This window comes from Physella acuta, unplaced genomic scaffold (assembly GCF_028476545.2).
Source record: "Physella acuta isolate Inbredline_101_S28 unplaced genomic scaffold, ASM2847654v3 ptg000662l, whole genome shotgun sequence".
NCBI lineage: Eukaryota > Metazoa > Mollusca > Gastropoda > Physidae > Physella > Physella acuta.
The window spans coordinates 418,256-437,782 of record NW_026732181.1 but is presented as its reverse complement, the minus strand read 5'-3'; the positions used below and the strand labels follow the sequence as shown (position 1 = coordinate 437,782).

General features: G+C 38.2%; 1 protein-coding gene across 1 annotated transcript; it reads right to left on the bottom strand.

The window, feature by feature from the left end:
* Positions 1-4,337: 4,337 nt before the first annotated feature.
* LOC131948858 (uncharacterized) lies at positions 4,338-19,125 on the bottom strand. Its single transcript, XM_059310559.1, has 11 exons — positions 18,940-19,125; positions 17,975-18,089; positions 10,850-10,961; positions 10,302-10,440; positions 9,616-9,725; positions 8,525-8,656; positions 7,850-7,988; positions 6,258-6,590; positions 5,937-6,083; positions 5,393-5,599; positions 4,338-4,857 (listed from the first exon to the last, which is right to left on the bottom strand). The coding sequence occupies exons 1-11, from the start codon at positions 18,980-18,982 to the stop codon at positions 4,709-4,711; spliced, it is 1,626 nt and encodes a 541-aa protein (XP_059166542.1). The 5' UTR covers positions 18,983-19,125; the 3' UTR covers positions 4,338-4,708.
* Positions 19,126-19,527: the final 402 nt, after the last annotated feature.

The window sequence follows — 19,527 nt, the reverse complement described above, 5'->3', positions numbered from 1 at the left end:
GTGTCATAATTCTATGTAGGGAAGCCAGCTACTGTGTTATGTTCATGTCTTCATCCACACCTCTAATGAACACAAGAAGTTGAGAGGTGGAACAACTGTCCAGCGACTCATCCATTACAATAGATAAACATATTCTAAGTTTACTGATATTAAATCTACAATAATTATAACTTTTTTCTGACTTGTAACTGTAGGACGTCACTACATATACCAGCTATGATGGGTACCTGACTTACGTCGGGGAAAGTTAAGGCGTCTTGGCACAATGTCGACTACACTGTCCCTTCATATGCCGTGGTAAAAAAAATATTCTAAACTTTATACTAAACAAGGTAAACTTCTAAACTATTCCTTATTTCATTTTTGGCTACATAATGAGCTTAGATCTAGACTACATTTCGGGCCCAAGGCATGACAACCGTCTTACACATTTGGAATCAACACCAGGGCCCTCTTGTGTGTGTATGTGTGTGTGTGTGTATGTGTGCGTCTCTTGTGTATGAGTGATTTTAAATATCTTTTTGATAATGTGACCTATACAACCGTTTTCTTTCCAAATGTCTAACCCCAGCACTTTCATCATCTGCAATAAATGCCTTTTTCTTGTGCTCAGTAGTTTGTTCATTATCACAACACGCGTGCATTGAATCTGATTTGTGATCTTGACAATGCTTTTATATTGTTCAGTGCAATCTGACCAGAATATCTTGGTCGATACCACCTTATGAGCTAAGTACATTGGTGCAGTAATTCATAGTCCAGAAGGCAGATATCGTCAGCAGTGGCGTAGGCAAGGGGGGGGGGGGGTTAAGGGGGTTATAACCACTCCCACGGACCCCGACCCCTAATAGGTTTATATACGTATGGAAATTTTTGAACCCCTTCCATGACCTATTCCTGGCTACGACACTTATCGCCAGTAACATAAACAGTTTTTGTTAGCGCCTCTGGCCATTTAAATACAGTAGAAAGGAAGAGGCGTATATAGTGGACTTTCAAACATTACTAAGTTGTGAAAGAAAAGAACATAACACCATGTAGACCGAGAACACAAAACAATTTATCTCATACAACAAAATAGAACACAACATGTACTCACAAAACAAACAAAAACAAGAAACACAAAACAATATGTTTTGTAGTCCTTGTAAAAAAACTAGTCATCGATATTGCTTCGTTGAGGAGGAGATACGACTTAAAGCCCGGACACACATTCATCCATACATCCATACATTCATTCATTCATTCATCCATCCATTCCCAGAAATGACGAGTTAATAAACGCAATTCTCCAGAATGGATATTGCGCTAAACACCCTGACATAATAGAAATTAATTAAGACAAGCGAACTATGGTAGGGGAAATAATCACTCTCTTTATATAGATATCTATACGTCTAAAGTATACTACAGATTTAACTAATTGCAATTAGCAAATTCAAACTTATTAAACAATTACTTTTTTATACAATAAAATAGCTTATTATTATCATTCCTTTTTTTATTACAATAAGAATTCAGTATATTCTTATATAAATGCTAAAACATCACAGCATAGAAAAAATGTTGTCAAAACTGAGTTGGTTTATAAAACGCGATTTTACTCTGAATTCAAATCTATCTATAATAATAGTTTCGCTGTCTCTCTATCTATCTATCTGTCTGACAAGAACGCTCTAGAGAAAAGACAAGCAATTTAAAAACATGCACAGTAATTCGAAAAACGAAGTATGACGTCGACACATTTAGCGCACAGAGTAGAAAATAATCTCAAACCCAGAGAGTGCACACAGTTATATGACGTCATTGATTATCGAGTAAACATATTCAATACAAAGGCAATTTGGTCTAATCTAAGTGGTTTGCGTGAAGAGTTTCTTGCATACAATTCTTCGGGTAGGGGCGAAGCCCCACCCCCCGCGTAAGAACGTCTGAGCCCCTCCCCCTCCCCAACTCAAAAGAAATTTCCTCATCGATACTCTATAATAAAATTAATGTGTCTAATCTAAAAAGTGGTTTTCTTGCAATGGGACGGTAGACATGTTTTTTTTGGGGGGGGGGGGGGGGGGGAGGGGTGGGGGGGGGTGGGGGGGGTGGGGTGTGGGGGGGGTGTGGGGGGGGGGGTGGGGGTGGTGTGTGGGGGGTGGGTTGGTTTCAGTGTTTCTTTCAGACTTTTTCCTCCCCGGAGAGGGGTGGGGGTACTTGAAATTTTCGGGGGCGGGGGTAGAATTTTCTGGGAGGGGGCGGACACTGGAAAAAGTATATAATTATATTTCGTTGAATGGGACGGTAGACATGGTTTTTTTTTGGGGGGGGGGGGGGGGGGCGGTGGAGGGGGGTTGGAGGGGTGGGGGGTGGGGGTGGGGGGGCGGTGTGTGGAGGGGGTGGTGTGTGTGGGGGGTGGGGGTGGGGGGTGGGGATGGTGTGTCGGGGTGGGGGTGGTGTGTGGGGGGTGGGTTGGTTTCAGTGTTTCTTTCAGACTTTTTCCTCCCCGGAGAGGGGTGGGGGTACTTGAAATTTTCGGGGGCGGGGGTAGAATTTTCTGGGAGGGGCGGACACTGGAAAAAGTATATAATTATATTTCGTTGAATGGGACGGTAGACATGGTTTTTTTGGGGGGGGGGGGGGGGGGCGGTGGAGGGGGGGGTTGGAGGGGTGGGGGGGGTGGGGGGTGGGGGGGGGCGGTGTGTGGAGGGGGTGGTGTGTGTGGGGGGTGGGGTTGGGGGGTGGGGATGGTGTGTGGGGGTGGGGGTGGTGTGTGGTGGGGGGTGGGGGTGGTGTCTGGGGGTCGGGGGGGTGGGGGTGGGGGTGGTGTGTGGGGGGGTGGGTTGGTTTTAGTTTAGAGAAAAGAGACAGCACTATCAACCTAGCGCCCGGTGTATCCTTCCTCAACGGGCCATTTTTCTCGTCTATAATAATAGTTTCGCTGTCTCTCTATCTATCTATCTGTCTGACAAGAACGCTCTAGAGAAAAGACAAGCAATTTAAAAACATGCACAGTAATTCGAAAAACGAAGTATGACGTCGACACATTTAGCGCACAGAGTAGAAAATAATCTTAAACCCAGAGAGTGCACACAGTTATATGACGTCATTGATTATCGAGTAAACATATTCAATACAAAGGCAATTTGGTCTAATCTAAGTGGTTTGCGTGAAGAGTTTCTTGCATACAATTCTTCGGGTAGGGGCGAAGCCCCACCCCCCGCGTAAGAACGTCTGAGCCCCTCCCCCTCCCCAACTCAAAAGAAATTTCCTCATCGATACTCTATAATAAAATTAATGTGTCTAATCTAAAAAGTGGTTTTCTTGCAATGGGACGGTAGACATGTTTTTTTTGGGGGGGGGGGGGGGGGAGGGGTGGGGGGGGGGGGGGTGGGGGGGGTGGGGTGTGGGGGGGGGTGTGGGGGGGGGGGGTGGGGGTGGTGTGTGGGGGGTGGGTTGGTTTCAGTGTTTCTTTCAGACTTTTTCCTCCCCGGAGAGGGGTGGGGGGTACTTGAAATTTTCGGGGGCGGGGGTAGAATTTTCTGGGAGGGGGCGGACACTGGAAAAAGTATATAATTATATTTCGTTGAATGGGACGGTAGACATGGTTTTTTTTTTGGGGGGGGGGGCGGTGGAGGGGGGTTGGAGGGGTGGGGGGTGGGGGTGGGGGGGCGGTGTGTGGAGGGGGTGGTGTGTGTGGGGGGTGGGGGTGGGGGGTGGGGATGGTGTGTCGGGGTGGGGGTGGTGTGTGGGGGGGTGGGTTGGTTTCAGTGTTTCTTTCAGACTTTTTCCTCCCCGGAGAGGGGTGGGGGTACTTGAAATTTTCGGGGGCGGGGGTAGAATTTTCTGGGAGGGGCGGACACTGGAAAAAGTATATAATTATATTTCGTTGAATGGGACGGTAGACATGGTTTTTTTGGGGGGGGGGGGGGGCGGTGGAGGGGGGGGGTTGGAGGGGTGGGGGGGTGGGGGTGGGGGGGGCGGTGTGTGGAGGGGGTGGTGTGTGTGGGGGGTGGGGTTGGGGGGTGGGGATGGTGTGTGGGGGTGGGGGTGGTGTGTGGTGGGGGGTGGGGGTGGTGTCTGGGGGTCGGGGGGGTGGGGGGTGGGGGTGGTGTGTGGGGGGGTGGGTTGGTTTTAGTTTAGAGAAAAGAGACAGCACTATCAACCTAGCGCCCGGTGTATCCTTCCTCAACGGGCCATTTTTCTCGTATCTAATAATTGGAAACATCCAACATAATAGCCCGCCAAAGAAATCGTTTTTAATTGTCTTTTTATTGTTCTGGTATATCAAATCTTTACTTTTTTTAAACTACTGCTTTTTTCTGTTCTTTAAAGATTATTTTTTAACTAAATGGTAAGGTATGGGTTAGATCACTGTATTGCTCAGACACCTCTTAACTGGCAATTGCAAAAACAATATTCACAGAGTTTTACCTGATGCAAAAGCCATGATTCTGATTGTAAAATAAACAGCTATATTTATTCTATCTTTGAAGTTTGCTCGTTCATCGTTTGGAGTCTGTTTTACGCTTATCCACAGTGTTTTTCTATTGTTTTAACTAAATTTACCGGCAGTATTTAAGTATATGTTTTTTTAGTACATATGTACGTGCGGATCAACTACTAATACTAACGTTCTTGAAGTTGTGTGAGAATGTGTTTTATTTTTCTGTACATTTTTTCAGTTTCCTGATTTTTATTTTGCCATCTAACGTACATCTGCTCAGACACATGAAGGATTAATATTGATATCATCAAGGGCCACATCACCCATATAACCTGACAGCGTTATAACCTCAAACACAATGACGTAATTGGAGGAAGTTGGTGCCACTCGGAGCTTTGAAAATAACCAGCTGCTGCCTTGGTTACCTGAAAACAAAATTCAAATAATTTTATTTTAATAAGAAACATGAAACAACACTTCCACCCCACTATATAAGATGGACATTGTTTGTACATAGACATAGTGAGAGCCATTGACACCGATATCTACACCTTAATATATATTTACACTATCTGTATAAACTTGACGTCTCAAAGAAAACCCAGGAAGGCCAAGGCATATCTTTAGGGGCACTGCAGGGAAGCTGCTAGCAGAGACAAGACTGTCATGGTGGACTGACAGGGAAATTGCAAGTGACCGACTAAAGTGGAGAGATCTTTCTGTGGCGGCCCCTTGTGTCTCGGGCACACAAAAAAAGATGATTCATTCCAACCGTGGTGCTTCACAAAACTAAAACCGACATGTATAATTACAATTATATTTTTGTTATAGTTTTCAAAGAAATGCACTGCTGCAGGTTAGTTAGGGTTAGACGCTCACGCAATTAGTGTAACGAACTGAGCAGCAGCGAAGCTACACATTTTGTAACTAGGTAGAAAAATAAAATGTTAAAAATATTACCATGTAACGTCCAGAGAAGCGTTTCGGAAGTGGTCGTCATACCCTTTTCTTTGATGAAGACGTTAAGTGTCCCGATGTCCGTTCCATACATATTGTAATAAAATGTCACACACGTAGCACGCATGAGCGACCCGTTGATCAGCGGGGATTGAAGACGAGCCCTTTGTCCTTGTACAACGTTAGATGTCTCTACATACACATAGTGACCTGCAGGATTCAAAACATACACATAGATCACAGCTTCACATACACATAATACCTGCGGGATTCAAAACATACACATAGATCACACCTTCACATACACATAATACCCGCGGGATTCATTACATACACATAGATCACACCTACACATACACATAATGACCTGCGGGATTTCGAACATATATATATATATATATATATATATATATATATATATATATATATATATATATATATATATAGATCACACATTTAGGAATGATAACTCGACCATTGAAAATATCGTCTCTTGTTTTATGTTTGTTGAACTCCAATCTTTATTTTTAATTAAATTTAAACCAACCATTAACGGTTCCCAGTGTGTGGTCTGTTGCTGGGCCTGTACCAGTGGATGACGTCGGGCCCGAAATTCGTGTCCAATCGAAGTCGTCATCACGTGACTGAACAAACCCGCACAAGTCTCGTTCGAAATCACAACTCACATCGGCAGCTGATAAATTGTTGATCAAACATAAGTCAATTAGGGGGGCCAATATATTGTTATTTTACTAACTATCATCTATTACAGAAGTTTCTTTTTTTTAATCATTGTGGTAAGTTAGATAAACCAAATATGTCATCAATTAAGGTGTACAATTCTAAAAATTTCAAAATTTAAACATACACTCTCTTTTACACAGTTTTAGGATAGCGCTTGAAGAGTTATCGAAAAATTCCGTAACGTTCTGGTCAGTAACGTTGACCATCAGTTGACTTGTTAATACAAGCAAGTTGCTGGCCAGGTTGCATGTAGACTCAAGGCTTTGTGAGAGTGACCATTTGGTGCTGTTCACTGTGTCCAGAGTAGATAAAGTAGACAAATGTTCATTCTCCAGGTGTGTCAGATTCTCGCTGGAATTTTTCAACTCGGACTGACACTCCAGATGTGCTGACACAGATGTGTCGTACATGGCCTCAAGATCGTGGATTTTATCCACAAGCTCGTCCCTTGTAGATTCTAGTAGAATATATATATATATATATATATATATATATATATATATATATATATATATATATATATATATATATATATATGTGTGTGTGTGTGTATAATATAATATATACATATATATGATACAAAATGTACTACAGTTATCCAGTGGCGGAACTAGAACAAAAGGGCCACCCCGCAATTTATATATATATATATATATATATATATATATATATACAAACACAGAATACAAACATTGGATAGTCATTTCAGGCCTGATCGGGGTTTGAAAAAAATTTTTTTTTTTTAAACTTTAAACAATTTACAACATGTTATGTGTGTCTGTTAGTGCATAAATCTGTTTTGAATTATTTTTTTTTCACTCAATATGTTTGCTGTAATACTGCCTGCCCTCTAGGTTTAGCAGGTGAAAAAAATATAAATCGTGAAAGCTTTGTATGTGTAATGGTTTCTCGTGTTATGTTTATTTTTATGTTTTTTGGAATTTGTATTATTTGTTTTAATATATTTCCATTTTATGTTATATATCAATCTTTAGTATGTATATTTCTATCTTTCACACTACAGCTCAGGCATATACATTTTTTTAACGCAACAGCATGTGTAGTTACTGTATAACATTACTACTGTAGTAGATTTGTTTGTTAGTTACAAAAGCTTTTACCGTTAGGTCAAAAATGCAAGAAAATTATTTTTTAAGTAAAATTTTTATAATTATGGTTGACTATGGGCCCCTAAATGACGTCCCCCCCCCCCCTTTGCGGGGTCTGGCTCTGTAGTTCCGCCCCTGCAGTTTTCACATTATGAATAACACAAATTGGCGTGAGTACCACTGAACCTATTTAGTGCAATATAATCCAATTAAGGGGCATAATATGACGTTTATGTTTTACTCAACTCATGAAGTAACAATTTAGGGTCAACATTGGAGACGCATAAATGTTTTCTGGGTGGTTATAGAGACTCGCGAATAGTGAACATGTTTATAAACAGGTCAACTGTTGTTTATGAAGAACCCAAACCCTAACACAAAAGGCATTATTGCTTTGTGATATGAAAGTTTATGTGTTGATTTTGTATTTAATTATATTTATCTTTTCAATGAACAAATCGATATCTTTTAGCATGAGTCGACACTTTTTAAATAGTACCTGGGTTTTTCGTTTCAATATCAATAATGAACTTGTGTCTGTCACTAAAAATATTGGTAGACTTGACTGCAACAAACTTAATGAACGGCTAAAACAATTAGCGTTTACCTCTGGATGTTACATTGATAGTTCTGGAATAGCTAACAGGTAGATTGCTGCTGTTAATTGCCATAATGTCACACAGGTAAGCGCCACCATGTTGAAGTGTAGGGTGTTCCCAAGATACCTGAATGTACTGAGGCTTGTTCTAGAAAAAAAATGTCTTTAAAAAGAGACCTCAAAAGTCGCATCAAAGTCATGTTGTTAAAACTATAAATGCATAGTCGACAACTCAAACAAATTTTTGGGTCTCTATTTGACTAATTAAAAAGTGTTTTTGGTCCTATTCAACCTTTTCAACGAAGTCAAAATTTTAAAATTCAATTATGTAACATAATATTGAGCTCCCTGTTTTAAAATGAATGTCATGGACCACTCTATTCAGCTCTTTTTACTTAAAATAGCAACTCATATTTCTTGGATACATTTACTACATTAACTTCAAACACATTTTTCTTTTCTTCTTTGTGTGTCTGAATAAATTAAAAAAAATATCAACGCTTTTATTTAACATTTAGGCCTATTCACCACAAAAATACTAGTGCAAATATAAAGCTTTATTTTCCGTGGTATTTCTCCATACTTAGATAAGATCGTTATGCCAAACTTTCAAGTATAACCACTTAGATACCCATAAAGACTAATAGGGCCCACGATCTACTACGGAGCAAAAAAATATCTTACAGAAGCCCCTACATATCCGTCCACCACAGCATTCTCATTTCCTGGCTTGGTTTCTGCTGGTTTAAAAGCTGTGGCCGCGGCAAGGATTTGGTCCACGTTATCACGCAGGACAAACATCTCTATTGATAACACCTACATACAGCAATAAAAAAGGCTTTCAAAAACTTCATATTCAACATTACATCAAACTAGTTTAAGAAAAAACTATCATAAACATAATTTTTTTAATTCAAAGAAATTAGGAAAATAAGTATTGAAGTCTAACTTTTTATTACAAGGTGCCATTTAACTTGTTTCCCCTATCGTTTGTCCGTCAAAGATCGAAAATGGCGAGCGAAATTTCGACCACTTCTAACTGATCGATTCATTTCAGCTTTTGCTCCCCCGGCCCATCCCCCTCTACAAAAAGATGTTACTTATGTTACAATTTAATTTTTCTAATTAACAGTTCTCAAGTTATCGTGTACACACGTAAATATAGTAAAGCGGTTGTTCCGCTAACCAGAATTCGTTCAAAGGTTGAAAACAACTTGGGCGCAGTGGCGTAGCGAGGTCGGGTGTCACCCGGTGCGGCACTTAATGGTGTCACCCCCCAGAGGCGTAGCGACCCTTCCCGGGGACAAACTTTCAATTTTCGATTTGCACCTCTTAAAACACTATTTAGCACTCAAATTAATCACTTAATTAAGTGGAATTATCATTTTTTCTTTATATATTTTGCTATTTGTTGCCTTGGTGTCACCCGGTGCGGTCCTCACCCCCGCCCCCCCCCCCCTCTCTACGCCCAAGTTGGGCGTACAATGTAATACTTTTATGTGAAATTTCGTACACCTTTGTTTAAGGTACGACAGTAAACAGCTTATGAAAAACCCAAACTGGAGTAAGTACCGTCTCTAAAAGTTTTTGGAAAATTAAAATTGTGAAATAATATACATGACATTTCGTCCACCTAACTGAAAAGATATTCAAATTATCGACACGTGTTTACCTACAAAGAGAATGTTAGTCAAGATAACAAAAGAAAGTTTGGTAAAACGTCGAGATTTGTCGAAATTTTACACGCTGTATACGAGAAAATAACAATGAAGCACCTGTGAGATCTTGAGCGTGTTAAGGTTAGATATAGAACATCGGACACTCAGATTTCTGGTCAAGCCGGGTTCGATTGTTCCAGGTGTAGCCGTCATGGTCGGCTCAGTGTCTGGGGATTAACGATCTGCTTAGACATTTTTTAAACACAAGATAAACATATTTTAGGAAAGGTAAACATATTTTAACACAACATAAGCATTTTTAACACAAGATAAACATTTGAGCACAAGGTAAACATATTTTAACACAACATAAGCATTTTTTAACACAAGATAAACATATTTTAACACAAGATGATTTTAGTTTTTATTACAAGGCTCACAATTTTTGGGATCAAAAGGTGAACATTTTAAAAAATTCAATGAAAACATTTTCACTATTTAAACATTTTCACAATGAAAACATTTTCACGATGAAAACATTACAGCCATATTTTCTATTTCAATTTATGTCAGTTTGACAAAAAATATTCTTTTATAAGTACTTACTTTTTAAAAAATTCTTTTAAAAGTTCTTATATGTATACATTTTTAAAAATCGTTCATATATGCATATTCTATCATTTATACATGTTTTTTGAGGTCTGTTGGTCTATATTTTTTTTTCAAAGTACTTTCATGTATTGCTGGTTTTAAGTATCTCAGATATTAGACTAGTTGAATCAACTCTTTAAAAAAATATTTACCGGCTACTGATACGAACATAACTTGGTTTAGAGCTTGTGGAATATTCTGGAAGGTTAAACCGTTAAGTTCACACTTGTAATTTCCACTAAGAGACTGGTCAGCCGTGCTCCATTGAATGTTCAGAAAAGATGAAGATTGCTGATTTAAGATTTAAAAGTGTGTTTAAAAAAATTGTAATGCAATTTTAAAGACTGTTTTAATTGTGTAAACCTATTGTGTAAACCTACTTATGAAATTTAGGATACTATGAAATAAGTTTACTGAATTCTAAGGTACCTTTCTTGAACCGACTGTCCATGGGGTAAGTGAAAAGAATTCATCTATTTTTGTGATATCGACATTTGAAGGGGTAGTGTGGTCTGCACTATGCACAGCTTCTTCTACGTTTCCCGTGAATTAGGTACCCATTATAGCTGGGTGGACTCAGAACCTTCTACTGACTTAAACCCGGATTCGAACTCGAGATTTTCGGATTCTCTAAATAAAATCCACCATAAATTATATAAATTAATTAAAGTTGTTATATTACTATTTAAGTCATGCTTACAGCATTCCAGGAAACTTGTCCGGTGACGTCAGCAGAAGCAATTTGATTGGTTACAGATACGCCATCACCTGGAGCACCTGACGCCAAAATCTCGTATTTCCCGGCGATTTCCCTGTGTGGGTTAGACTTTTGTATATTGGTTTATTAAAGCAGAAAATGGGAAAATAAAACGTCGTTACACATAATTAAAGACTACGTGGCATCAGAGACGTTGGGATCCATTCCTGCGCCCGAGGAGAACTATTTCCATTTTGCGACACCCCCCCCCCCTCAAGCTCATTTACATATATAGCTACTGGTGTTCTCAGGCCATGAGGATAAAAATGCACCACATACTCAAGGAGTCGCATTCATGCTGTCAAACCAAGCACAAAGGGCTCTCATTGGATGGGAGGCACAATGCCCGCGGATCATAACAGCTACCTTTTAAACTAAAATAAGACGAATGAACATGGACATAAAACAGGCCTACGCCCCAACAAATTACAGCAAAGAAGAGGTCTAAGATGAATTATACAAAAGGCTAATGACCATTATCCATAACAGCCCAAGAAGAAACATCCTAATACTCATGGGCGACTTCAATGCTAAGATTGGAAGAGGCAACAGAGGATATGAAAAATGTATGGGACAGCAAGGTTAGGGTGAGATGAACGAACACCGAGAAAGATTTGCTGACTTGTGTGCCAATAGCAATTTAGTGATTACAAAAAGATCATATAAAAGTTCAGGAGATCACTTCAAGATGTACGCGTCAAGAGAGGAGCTGATGTTGCTTCAGACCATCACCTACTGGTAGCTAAAGGAAAGCTCAAACTGAAGGAAAAAGAAAGAAGGCAACATTAAACAACAGTGGTACACGGGCTGCTAAATTTAAATCAATGGAAGAATATACGGAAACAAACAAAAGTGTCAAAAATGCATCAGAGATGCATATTTAGAACTGCTGGCAAGTGAAGCAGAAGAAGCACTGTACCATGGTAATATTAGGGACGTGTACAATACAATTAAGAAGATATCTGGGAAGTACAGTAAGCCAGAGAGGCCGGTGAAGACCAAAGATGGAAAGACAATACCTGATGCGAGAGGACAGAAGAAGAGATGGGCAGAACATTTTGAAGAACTACTGAATAGACCAACACCAGAGTGCACGCAAGATATATCACCAGCTGAAAGTGACCTCCCTATAGACTGCAACCCATCTTCCAAAGAAGAGATACATAAAGCTATAAAGCAGCTGAAAAATTGGAAGGCTCCAGGAATAGATGGTATACTGACAGCAGATATAGAAACTAGCACCACACTACGATACACACTTTTCAAGAAAATCCGGGAAGGCGAACAATAACCAGAGGAGTGGAAGGAGGGACTACTCATAAAACTTCCAAAGAAAGGCGATTTCAGTGCATGCTCAAACTATAGAGGGATAACAATTTTGTCCATCCAAAGCAAAGTCTTCAACGGAATATTATTAAACAGAATGAAGGAAGCGATATATCCCCAGCTTCCAGATCAACAGGCGGGATTTAGGAAGGAAAGGTCATGCATAGACCAAATTGCTACCCTACCCATCATCATTGAACAGACCCAAGAGTGTACTCTTCTCTCTACATTAATTTCATAGATTAGGAGAAGGCCTTTGATAGCTTGGATAGACAGTCAATGTGGAAATTGTTGAGACATTATGGGGTGCCACAGAAAATAGTCAACATTATTATGTCTTCATATGAAGGTCTGAAATGTAGAGTAGTGCATGGCCAACAGACTACAGAGGCCTTCCCAGTACACACCCGAGTAAGGCAGGGTTGCCTTCTTTCACCATTCCTGTTCCTGCTGGTCATAGACTGGATTATGAAGATGTCAACAGAGAAAAAGTGAAACAGTATACAGTGAACACTGTAGAGCCAGCTGGATGACCTGGACTTTGCTGATGACCTGGTCCTTCTTTCTCACACACAACAGCAAATGCAAACTAAAACCAACAGTGTTGTTAATTTTTCTACAGGCCTGGGACTGACCATCCACAGAGGGAAAAGTAAAGTTCTCAAAGTCAATGCATCAAACAGCACCCCTATAACATTGGCAGAAGAAGCCCTAGAAGAAGTGGATAGATTCACCAAGATTCAAGTATTGTTGATAAGCTGGGTGGGAAAGAAGCAGTCATAAATATTAGGACGGGCAAGACATGAGCAGTATTCAACCAACTAAATTTTTTTGGGGTTTCTGGACATTTAACCCTTGGAATAAAAATCCGGATCTTCAACACACTAGTAAAACCGGTGTTACTTTATGGAGCTGAGACATGGAGAATAACTGCTATAAATAAGAAGAAAATACAATCATTTATAAACACATGTCTCGGAAAGATCCTGCGAATACGCTGGCCTAAAACCATCATAAATGATGTTCTATGGCAACAGACAAATCAATTGCCAGATGAAGTAGAGATCCTACAGAGAAAATGGAAACGGATTGGCCACACACTCAGGAAGCCTGTATCCAGCATAACAAGACAGGCCCTCATCTGGAATCCACAGGGTAGGAAGAGGAGAGGCAGACCAAGAAAGACCTGGAGACGTGACCTGGAAGAAGACATCAAGAAGATTGGATACACCTGGGGACAGTTGGAGATACTAGCCCAGGACAGAGACGCCTGTAGAGCTCTTGTCAGCGGCCTATGTCCCAGGAGGGACGACAGGCAGACCTTACCTAACCATAGATAATAATCGTTAGTATTATATCTGAGCAATAGCCGTGAAAGTAGGGGGGGGGGGAAGGGAGGGGTGTGAGCAGAGGCGTATCCAGGTTTTCGTTGTAGGGGGAGCGAAAAGAACAAAAAAGGCGCCGAATTTTTAACACGTTCTATATACGTGTATTATATATATATATATATATATATATATATATATATATATATATATATATATATATATATAGCTGTATGTCTTTAATTCGCTATGATGTAAAATAAATTGAAAGTAGCACTCTGACGAAATAAGAAAAAACACACAATGTTGGCCGACAAAACAAAAATTGTATCAATTTAAACAATGTATATATATATATATATATATATATATATATATATATATATATATATATATATATATATATATATATATATATATATATATATATATATACACGACAACCAAAAACAATGAACGTAACACAATCTGTTTTGTAATTCTTGTAAACAAAATTTCTTACATAATAATTCCTGGGAAATTATTTAAGACAAGGGAAATAGGGGAAATAATCACTCTCTTAATATAAATATGTATATATTTACACATTTAATTGTAAATGTCATTACAAATAAATAATTACTTTAGAATATAATGAAATTGTTTAAGACTATTTGTGTTTACAAAATGTTTTTGTCTATAATCAGAATTTAATATATCGTCATCATAAATGCTAAAGTATTACAGCATAATGAAAGTTTTTAAAATCAGAGTTGGTATAAAACCACGCTTTTCAATTTATTAGAGCAACATTCGGAATAACAGCCTACATATAACTGAACATCGGTCTTTCAGTACTAATTCATATATTTCAATTATCTACTGCTTCTTTGTGTTCTTTAAAGATCATTTTTTAAACATAGTGATAGGTATGGGTTAGATCACTGTATTGATCACACACCTTTTTACTGGTAATTTCAAAAACAATATTCACAGAGTTTTACGTTTAAAAAGCTAATTTTCTGGCGGCATGGTACATTGGTACATCATTACGCGTCTTTCTACATGTACTTAACAGATCAGTTCGGGGTGGGTTGGGGGGGGGGGGGATGGGTTCGGGGGATGGGTTCAACTTCATTCACCACTGTCCGTTCACTTTAGGTCAATTATCCAACCCAGTGTATACCTAGGTGTAACATTAATGTCGCTCTACACAATTGTGATGGTGAGATGTGGGGGTGGGGGGGGGGCGGGGGCGGGGGGGGGGGGGAGATAACCAACTCAGAGTGAACATAGCATCAGTTTTTAGATGACTGTTCTAAACATACATATATATTACACAAATATATATTACACAAATATATATTACAGAAATAGATTTAAATAAGTAGCAGTGGTATCATGACAATATTTTTTTACAGAGGGGTCCATGGGGGAGGGGGGGGGGTTGTAATTGTTTCATATAATTTGTAATCGTAATCACTATCGCTCAAACTGTTTCTGTATTGTAATTTTTTTTAAATTAATCACACGATTCAAACTGTATATATAAAGTAATTATGTGTGAAGTTTTATGAATAACATTTTCTAATTCAATTATTCGTAAGCAAATACATTATACAGTTGCCTTAAACTTAACACACCTCTTGCCAAGTGGTACTACCGTAGAGGTATTTTAAACATTGCAATACATCGTAATGGTTATTTTTAGAAAGGTAAACTGATGCAGCTGTTAATACGTGTTGTAAACGTAGACACTACTAGACTAGAACAATAATGCTTAATTGCTGCATGAAAAGAAATCTTTTGATTTACATAGATGTGCCGACCAAAAATATTTTTTTAACAAATATCATTGTTTAAAACTTTGAATTTAAAAAGTTTCCAAAAAGGCGCCACTTTGCTGAAAATGGCCAGAGGGGGAGCGGCCGCTCCCCCTGCTCCCCCCCTGCGTACGCTACTGGGTGTGAGAGAGGGGGGGGGGAGTTAGCTTGATCAATCCTGCAAAATATGCCTGAGCTAAACAGTTTGGTTGAGAATTGTAATAATTTATGTGGTACTCCGTGTATGGGGTAGGTAGGTATGTGAATATATATATATATATATATATATATATATATATATATATATATATATATATATATATATATATATATATATATATATATAAAGCAATGTATGTGTGTGTGTTTGTTTGTTTGTCTGTCCTTTATGCATTACTACACCTCTCATCACATCGCCGTGAAACTTTGGGAAGTTGTTGAGAATATTCCTGGGGAGGTTTCTGCGAAAAAAAATAATTTCAAATTCGCAGGGGTGGCGCCCCGGCAGGGCGCGATTTGTTTTTCTCTATATACCGTATATAAAAATAAAAGTCGATTTTGGTTTGGCATCGTTCATCCGATAGCCATGAGACTTTGGGGAGTTCATTATACCACTCTAGGGAAGGGTTCTGTAAAAAAATAATTTTTAATTTCGCAAAGGCGGCGCCACGGGAGGGTCCGATTTTTCTCTATATACGGTTTATAAAAATAATAAAAGTGAATTGCAGTGACACCGTTCATCCGATAGGCATGAAACTTTGGGGAGTTCATTATACCACTCTAGAGAAAGGTTCTGTTAAAAAATAATTTTTAATTTCGCAAGGGCGGCGCCACGGGAGGGTCCGATTTTTCTCTATATACGGTTTATAAAAATAAAAGTCTATTTCGGTTTCACATCGTTCATCCGTGTACCATGAAACTTTGGGGAGATGATTAGATCACTCAATGGTAGGGTTCTGCAAAAAAATATTGTTTAATATTGCAAGGGCGGCGCCCCCAGGGGGAGCGATTTTTTTTCTCTATACACGGTATATAAAAAATAAAACTCGGATGCGGTTAATCCGAGTGCCATAAACTTTAGGAAGTAGATGAGAATACTCCCGAGAATATTTATGCGAAAAAGAAAACTAAAGTTTCTTATGGGTTTCATATAGGGTACAACTTTCGTCAATACACGGTTTGGCGCCCAGAGTTTTAGAGCGACTATGTTGGCACTTGGCACCCGTTAATCGAGCGTCCTGCATAGCGAGTAAGGGGTACTACTATACTCAGCGGTAAAACTACAACAGTCTTCTAAAAATAACTTTGTAACGCGAGGAAATCCTTCTGTACAGTTTCGTCACCTTGCCAAAGATGAAAAAATAACTTTTTGAATATGAGGAGCCTACTGTAGAGTTTCGTCACTTTGCCAGTGATGCAATAAGCATCTACTATTAGAAAATCCAGTCAGAAATTGAGATCGAGCATCTAATAATAGACCATTAGTAACGCTAGCATATTTCATCAGTCACACTGATGTTTAAAACATGTCTTTTTTACGTGTTAAAGAAAAAAAGCCTGTTCATTTGTGGCACTTTAGCGAATGATGAAATCTGCATCATTACTAACAGGATGCTATTTGGCACGATGGCGCCTATTACTTTTAAGGAGCCAGGGGTCGTACGCCGCGCCTATGCGGTAGTGTAATCTGGGGGGGGGGGGGGGAGAACGCCCCTGTACATCTCTGACACATGGGCGGTCACCGAAGTGTGTTCTAACATATTATTTCGGTGAGTGATTAATGTACACTCAATGTTTACATGCGGTAGTGTAGGTAAACCTGTGTCCCAATATTTATGAATTAAGCCCAGGCTTTGTTTACATTTTAATAACTCACTTTTAGAAAAGACGGTCACGCGTCTAAGAACATGATTGGTAACGCGTTGGTGAAATCTTTCTAATACATTTCGTCATACTTTCTTCTATCCCCGCGGCAACGCGCGGGGGACGGGTACGCTAGTATATATATATATATATATATATATATATATATATATATATATATATATATATATATATATATATATATATATATATATATATATATTCTACAGTTATAGTAAATGATCCATTACATTCTACAGTTATAGTAAATGATCTATTACATTCTACGGTTATAGTAAATGATCTATTACATTCTACAGTTATAGTAAATGCTCTATTACATTTTACAATTATAGTAAATGATCTATTACATTCTACAATTATAGTAAATGATCTATTACATTCTACAGTTATAGTAAATGATCTATTACATTCTACAGTTATAGTAAATGATCTATTACATTCTACAGTTATAGTAAATGATCTATTACATTCTACAGTTATAGTAAATGATCTATTACATTCTACAGTTATAGTAAATGATCTATTACATTTTACAGTTATAGTAAATGATCTATTACATTTTACAGTTATAGTAAATGATCTATTACATTCTACAGTTATAGTAAATGATCTATTACATTCTACAGTTATAGTAAATGATCTATTACATTCTATAGTTATGAGAATATGATATATTACAAACGATTCTTAACATTCTAATTAAAACTGAAAATAAAATATTAGCTGACCTTGATATGACCATGCTTGTGACATGTGAAAAATTTAAACTGTTCGCCTCTTGAACCACACAACTGACATTGAGCTTTTGTTCCACACGCTGGTAGTTAAAGTTTAGTTTTTGTTCTGATGGTTGGACAAATAATTTTTGTAAATACTGTGTTCAAATCGTGATTAACATTCAGTCCTCATAGTCTAAATCAAATTTAAAAATTATTCAGTTTATAATTCACAAACAACAACACATCGTCGATACAATCTCCAAAACAACACCGTGCGAACAACATTGCACACTAAGTGAACAGCAAACAATCAGAGTTTCTTCCAGGCATCTCTTCGGGGGGGCGAAGCCCCCCCGAAAAATTTTTACCGCCCCCCCGAACGAAATGAAATTTATATAATTTATATAGAAAATATATACTTTTAACAGTGTCCGCCCCCCCGAAGAAAGTTTACCGCCCCCCCGAAGATTTCAAGTGCCCCCCCCGGAGAAAAAAGTCTGGAAGAAACACTGCAAACAATGTGTGTATAATAGTGCGGAATATTACTGCTTTATGAATTCATGTAGGTTTTTTTAAAAATCGGAAACAACTTAAAGTACTACCTCTGGTAAACGGAAATTACGCAAAATTTAAAAGAGAGAAGAGACCTAGATCTGTTACTTATTTGTAAAATTTCACCTATCTGAAACAGCACTCCAGTTATAAGCTTTTAAAAAAATCAAAAGTAGTATAAGCCCCACCTCCGGTTATTGGAAATCACTGAAAGTTGATACAGATCTACACATTTGATATAATACTTATATATGAAATTATCGTGTTCACAGATACATAGACACACTAACACAGAGGCACTCATCCACACACATACGGACAAACACATCCACAAACATACGGACAAAATCCGCTATTTTTCACGATAATAAAACTTTCTCTATACTTCCTATTACGATGCTAATACAAGTGTTGAAACTTACCCGCTGATGTTAGCGTCAAGACAAAGAAAAAAACAAACAGCATTGTTGGTCAAATTTGTGGTAAATAAAAAGTATTTAAATTCAGCTTTGTTAATCGCACACTGTAGACAAAATGTTTAAGTGTTGTTGGTTTAAAGAACGTCTAATATTGGCAAGAAAAAATGGGTTATCTCTTTACGAGTTAAGGTTTTGTTTTATCTGAACTGCTTCCCTCTTCAAAAGTTGAATTAGTTTTTAAAAACATCTTCCCACATTAGATAACGTATATTGTTATTGTTGATCAAGCTTTTTTGTTAGACAAATGAATTCGAACTCTTTTGTTTATCTATCTGCTTATATCTATATCTATAAATAACTATAAAGAAAAGCGTGGGTCACTTTAGAGTCTATTGGATACCTACATTGGCGTACTCAACGTTGCAATATATATGCCTTAGGAGAACGGTTGGTTGAGAATCGTAATAAGCTATATGTTAAACCATGTATGTAAATAATTATGCACATGTGTATACACATACTTACAAGTGTGTATATATATATATATATATATATATATATATATATATATATATATATATATATATATAT